At 38.5% G+C, this 5,663-nt stretch overlaps 2 protein-coding genes across 2 annotated transcripts; one reads left to right on the top strand and one right to left on the bottom strand.

The window, feature by feature from the left end:
- Positions 299–1,748, top strand: LOC104714810 (collagen alpha-1(XVIII) chain-like). Its single transcript, XM_010432277.2, has one exon. The coding sequence runs from the start codon at positions 444–446 to the stop codon at positions 1,464–1,466; it is 1,023 nt and encodes a 340-aa protein (XP_010430579.1). The 5' UTR covers positions 299–443; the 3' UTR covers positions 1,467–1,748.
- On the bottom strand, positions 2,352–5,656 carry LOC104714809 (UDP-glucose 4-epimerase 4). Its single transcript, XM_019229703.1, has 9 exons — positions 4,808–5,656; positions 4,512–4,561; positions 4,099–4,234; positions 3,896–3,997; positions 3,573–3,800; positions 3,221–3,299; positions 3,049–3,131; positions 2,857–2,948; positions 2,352–2,753 (listed from the first exon to the last, which is right to left on the bottom strand). Exons 1-9 carry the CDS (start codon positions 4,988–4,990, stop codon positions 2,660–2,662), a joined length of 1,047 nt encoding a protein of 348 aa, XP_019085248.1. The 5' UTR covers positions 4,991–5,656; the 3' UTR covers positions 2,352–2,659.

Genomic DNA, 5,663 nt, shown 5'->3' with positions numbered 1-5,663 from the left:
AAAAAAAAAAAAAAAAAAAAAATCATGTGACTTTGGAATCTTTTCAAATTAAAATACTAAATAACAAAAAACATTCTTGATTAATGCAATAAGCTGAACAATGAAATTAATCAACCAGTCTATTTCACTTGTCAAAATGGATCTAATCTACATTATATTTTGCTGTTTCAAATATCTATCTTCCCAAATTTACTCGGACACTTTTTATAATGAATGTTTTGGGCTGAGTGACTAATGACAAAATGAGAAAAAATGTAAATGAAGAAGGAAAAGGCTTTTAATGATGTTTTGATTCATTGGTTGTCCTAAAAAAAGACATAATAATAAATGCTCTCGAAGCACTCTCTACTCTCTACAGTCTCAACTCCACCACTCTCTCACTCACATCACTCACTCACTGCTTCAACCCTATCCTCGTTTCCAAACACTCTCCGATCTCGGCAATGGCCAAGCCTCACGGTCGTCGCCGTTCTTCCAGCCGAACAAATCTAGCTTCTTGCGCCGTCGCCACTGTCTTCTTGCTCATCTTACTCGTCGTCCTCCTTGTCGTTTACTTCACAGTCTTCAAACCAAAAGACCCCAAGATCTCCGTTAACGCCGTCCAACTCCCTTCGTTCGCCATCTCCAACAACACAGCTAACTTCACCTTCTCTCAGTACGTCGCCGTGAGAAACCCCAACCGTGCCGTTTTCTCTCATTACGACAGCTCTATTCAGCTCCTTTACTCGGGTAATCAAGTCGGGTTCATGTTCATACCCGCTGGTAAAATTGATTCGGGTCGGATTCAATACATGGCCGCCACTTTCACCGTCCAATCTTTCCCTATTTCTCCTCCTTCCTCCTCCGCCATCTCCACCGTTTCCGCCGCCGTTGTTCCAGATTCGCCGGTAATGCCTGGTCCTCCGGATTTCACCGTCGCTCCGAGAAACCCTGAAACTCCCGATTTACCGGGAAACCCTGAAACTCCCGATTTACCGGGAAATCCAGAAACGCCGGATTTTCCTGGGAATCCGGGTCCTCCGAGTATTCCGAGGAATCCAGGCTCGCCGGAGTTTCCAGGAAATGCCCCGATAATTCCGGGTACTCCGGCGTTTCCGAGAAACCCAAATCCACCGGTTTTTCCAGGGAATCCCGGGTCGGGTAACCCGAGAAGTATGAGTCCACCGGGTTTTCCAGGAACTGGAGCTCCGCCGGGGTTTCCAGGAACCGGAGCTCCGCCTGGATTTCCGGGTACGCCGGGAGGATTCGGCGGGGGAGGAACGGGGCCAACTCTAGGAGATGGATATGCGAATCCGGGTTTCGGGTATGGGAATCGGGTCGGACCAACGATGGAGATAGAGTCGAAGATGGAGTTAGCGGGTCGGGTCAAAGTACTGCACGTGTTCACACATCACGTGGTCGCTAAATCGGATTGTCGGGTCACCGTCTCTATTGCCGATGGATCCGTCTTGGGCTTCCATTGCTAATTTTCTTTTAATTTCCCTATTTTTATTTATTTTTGCCCCTTTTTAAAAAAAAAAAAAATAGTTTTTTTGTCCCTTTTCCACTAATTTTGTTGCTCCTTTTATGTTTGAGGAAATTAATTAGAAATTGTAAAAATTTATTATTTTCTCCTAAAAAAGAGTAAGTTCATAGTACTGTAGTCTTTGTTTTGATGTTGTTGCTTAGTTTTATTAGTGTTCTTTTTAAAGCTATATAATGATCACGTTCTCTCCATCAATTGAGCCCAAAAATGCTGATGTGTGTTCCTGAGAATATGGCTGAACCTTTTTTAGTTTTGTACTTAAGTTGATTGTGGTAGCATAAGCATATGGGTTTTACTTACGTACCATTGAAAGATCTGTATTCCATTTCCAAAAGGTCTGTTTTGTAAAGTAAAAGTGAAACTCATTGCATATCTTTGGATCTAAAGAAAAAGTATTAAAATGTTTATTAAAAGCAAAGAGAATATACCAAAAAAAGTATATAATTTTCAAAATTTGTTGTGTTATGTATTTTGAATAGACCTTGATATTGTTGTATTTTGTGTGTATTTTATCATTTCAAGAAGTCAAACAAAGGAGAAAGAAGAAAATTAATAAAGAGAAAGTGAAGTCACATCATTGGAGAAGCTCCCACTATCCTTGAGATTTGTGTTTTTTCTTCAATGATCTTTTGTCCTTTTTTCTTTGTAATTTTCTTCATTTCAATTGTTTGTCTACTGCAATTGTGTAATTGGGCTTTTTTTTTCCCCTCTGCTCATTTCAAAAGAAGACGTTACTCGCCCTTATTAGCTGAAGAAGAAGGACAAATTGAAATGCAGAGGTTTCAATTCATATATTAAAATACTTGAAATAGCATACAAAAACCCATATGAAAAAGAATTGAATTCAATTCCTAAATAATACAAATATAATAATCCCATGAAAGATAATTTCCTAAGAGAGATAATACAAACCCAATAAACAAAAGAATACGCTCAAGTTAAACCTATGCGTGTATATATAAATATAAATTACAAAAGGAGGAGGCAGATATATATGATATGAATAGAGAAGTAAGTTCTCCCTCACTGTGTTTGTTTTTGGCTTCAGAGCTAAAACCTGAGTAGTGTGTAACTGTAACATAAAAGAGGAGACCCAAAAATAGAAAGAATGGGATATTGGATTTAGTGCTTTTGTTAGGTTGTGTCTGATGAAGAACCGTAACCAAAAGGATTGTTACTTGCCCAGTTCCATTGGTCCCTACACATTTCTTCGATTCCAAAATTTGCCCTGTCCACAGATTTTGAGTTTCTTCTGTCTTAGAGACTTGAGCAAAAAAAAAAAGGGTTCATGATACTTAAATATAAAGGATTCGTTGGGTCTCTTTACTTACTTCCAGTTTAGTTCGCGTTCAGCTTTTTCTGTTGACGCATAGACGGTTTCTGCATCACCTGGTCTCCTTCCAACCTTCACCAGTGGGATTTTCTGTACGCATTATTTTCAAACTATCAAGTCCACACACATGCGTAAGTGCGTACACATTTATGATTTTGTATAGGGAGAGACACAGAAGTGATCGTCTTACCATTCCAGAAGCTTTTTCAAATGCATCAACCATCTCCAACACTGTTGTTCCTTTTCCGGTTCCCAGGTTGTATACCTCACAACCTAGCACAACAGCCAAGTCAAACACCTGAGCTTGTTTGTATACATAAGCGGATATGTACTGTCGAGACAATTTGGTAAGAAAAGCCTACCTATTTCAGTATCGTCTAGCTTTTGAAGCGCACATATATGGCCATCTGCTAGATCAACAACATGAATATAGTCTCGTACCTGAAACAGAAAAAGACGGATAAGATCAATATACCTCATCACCCCAAGGATAAAAGCAAAATTATTCCATCACAAAGTATCGGGTCAAGTTGAGTCGACGACTGTGGAAGAAATTTAATCCACAGTGAAACCTATCAAAAGATAGATCGTGACACTTAAGGAGTTCTAGTGATGACTCAAATCCATCTAGTGCCTCTCATCTAGGATATGAAGCAGTTCTATGTGAGAGGGATACAAAGGACAGGATTTTGTATAAGGATGTGAGAGTCTTACCCCGGTGCCATCTTTAGTGGTATAGTCGGTTCCATAAATTTTTAGGTTAGGCAGCCTCCCAACAACGACTTGCTGGACGTAAGGCATGAGATTATTTGGAGTTCCACAAGGATCCTCGCCAATGCGACCGCTAGGGTGAGCTCCCACAGGGTTAAAGTACCTCAACATTATGATTCTCCATTCAGGATCACCACGTTGTACATCACGGCAAATGTCCTCAATGAACAGCTACATAATGGGAAACATTTCAGGATAAATAAATACGAATCAAATCTACAAAAAAAAAGAAGCTTTCAGCTTCAGCATCGAAAACTACCGAGTACCTTTGTCCGTCCATAAGGGCTCATCCCAGACAGGGAAGACTCTTCTGTACAAGGAACCTCCTTTGGCCAGCCATACACAGTAGCAGATGAAGAAAACACAAGCTGATTGAGATCAATAACAGAAGGTTAAATCATATTTCACATACATAAGGAAAACCAAAAAGAAAAAAAAAAACTGTAATACAGAACAGAAAGAGGATTACTTTTTTACAACCGTGAGCAGCCATTACTTCCAAAAGTGTAATAGTCCCAATCAAGTTATTGTTATAATACAGAAGCGGTTTCGCCACGCTCTCGCCGACTGCTTTCATTCCAGCAAAATGCATTACTGCATCGAACCTACATTACAGAGACACAAAGAGGGATATAAGTCACATTTCTGGAGGATTGGAAAATGGAAACACAAAGCATTTCTCATTTTGATCAGATCTTAGCACGAAACATACAAAACGAAATTCTCTGTTATAAGATTCTCTCGTCCTAGGCTATTCGGATCTTAAGGCTCTCTATTAAGAACACGAAATCAAAGTCAAAATTCACGAGATTTAAGACTTGAACATGTGTTTGCCTGTAAATGAGTAAATCAGTAAGAAGAAATTACTAAAAAAGAACTCACTTTGATTCGGAGAAAACCTTCTCAAGTGCGGGTTTATCACGAAGGTCCACCTGCAGGTATATATATATATAAGATTCATCATCAGCCATCTAATAACAAATAATCTCAGATTACCAATGATAATGTCGAGCCACAATTCGATCCAGCAATTGAAAACGACTAGAAGATCAACATAACTTCCCAAATCAAGCATCATAAGCAAATCGAGATACAAAAAAAAACTTTCAACGCATGATTCACCAAAACTCTCGGAATGGAATAATGATGATCCACATAGAAGAAAAAGATGAACAAACCTGGTGGACGGTGAGATTTTGACCATGATCTCCGGCGAGCTCCTTGACGCGTTGGATCGAAACGAGAGAGGAATTGTCGAGGTTGTCAATGACAACGGTGCTGTAGCCGCCGAGAAGAAGCTGAAGAACCGTGTGACTTCCGATGTAACCAGCACCGCCGGTTACCAGAATATTCCCAACCATCGAAGCTCCAAGAGGCGCGATGAAGAGAGAGAGAGAGAGAGAGAGAGAATCAAAAAGAGAAGCTTCCCTGGAAAAAATACTAACTATCCTTTCTTCTTCTTCTTCTTCTTGTGTGTTTTTCGGAATAAAAAGAGGAGTGGAGAAGAGAAGACACGTGGCTTTTTCATTATTTTGTTAACCTTATTATTATTATTATTATTAATACTTCAATTAATTTAAATGTCACAATTCTCTGGAGAAAGTGTCACTTTGCGTGTTTAGCAACTACTAATAATTTAATTCACAAAGGCTTTGCATTTAAAAAAAAAAAAAATTAAGATTACAAAGGGACATGAAACAATCCCTAAGCGTATATTAAAAAAAAGGAAACTATATTTAAAGAAACTAATAATTTCGGTGATTATTAAACTACTACTAGTATATTTATTACATGACAAATGTACCGAAATTAACTAATAGCGACCGACAAAAGAAACTTAACTTTTAGCGATGCTCCAGAGTTTTTGACCTGTACCAAATGATCAGCATTTCCATTATTACTTAAACCAATTATAAAATTTTCAAAAAAAGTATTCATTTTTACAGTGCAAAAAATTCCCAATGCAGCTCTGGAGAAAGAAAAAGATTCTTAAAAAAAAAAGTTAACTAAAATTTAATAAATATTGCAAGTAAA

The sequence above is a fragment of the Camelina sativa genome, chromosome 9, assembly GCF_000633955.1.
Source record: "Camelina sativa cultivar DH55 chromosome 9, Cs, whole genome shotgun sequence".
Lineage (NCBI taxonomy): Eukaryota > Viridiplantae > Streptophyta > Magnoliopsida > Brassicales > Brassicaceae > Camelina > Camelina sativa.
The sequence above is the reverse complement of the archived record's forward strand: the minus strand, read 5'-3'. Positions and strand labels throughout refer to the sequence as shown.

Excerpts from the sequence above, each read along its gene's own strand:
- LOC104714810 (XM_010432277.2), top strand. The coding sequence starts at position 444 with ATGGCCAAGCCTCACGGTCGTCGCCGTTCTTCCAGCCGAACAAATCTA.
- LOC104714809 (XM_019229703.1), bottom strand. The coding sequence starts at position 4,990 with ATGGTTGGGAATATTCTGGTAACCGGCGGTGCTGGTTACATCGGAAGT. Across the intron at positions 3,801-3,895 it reads GCCCTTATGGACGGACAAAG|CTGTTCATTGAGGACATTTG; the intron begins GTACTCGGTAGT and ends CCCATTATGTAG. Across the intron at positions 2,949-3,048 it reads TTGAAAAAGCTTCTGGAATG|AAAATCCCACTGGTGAAGGT; the intron begins GTAAGACGATCA and ends TAATGCGTACAG.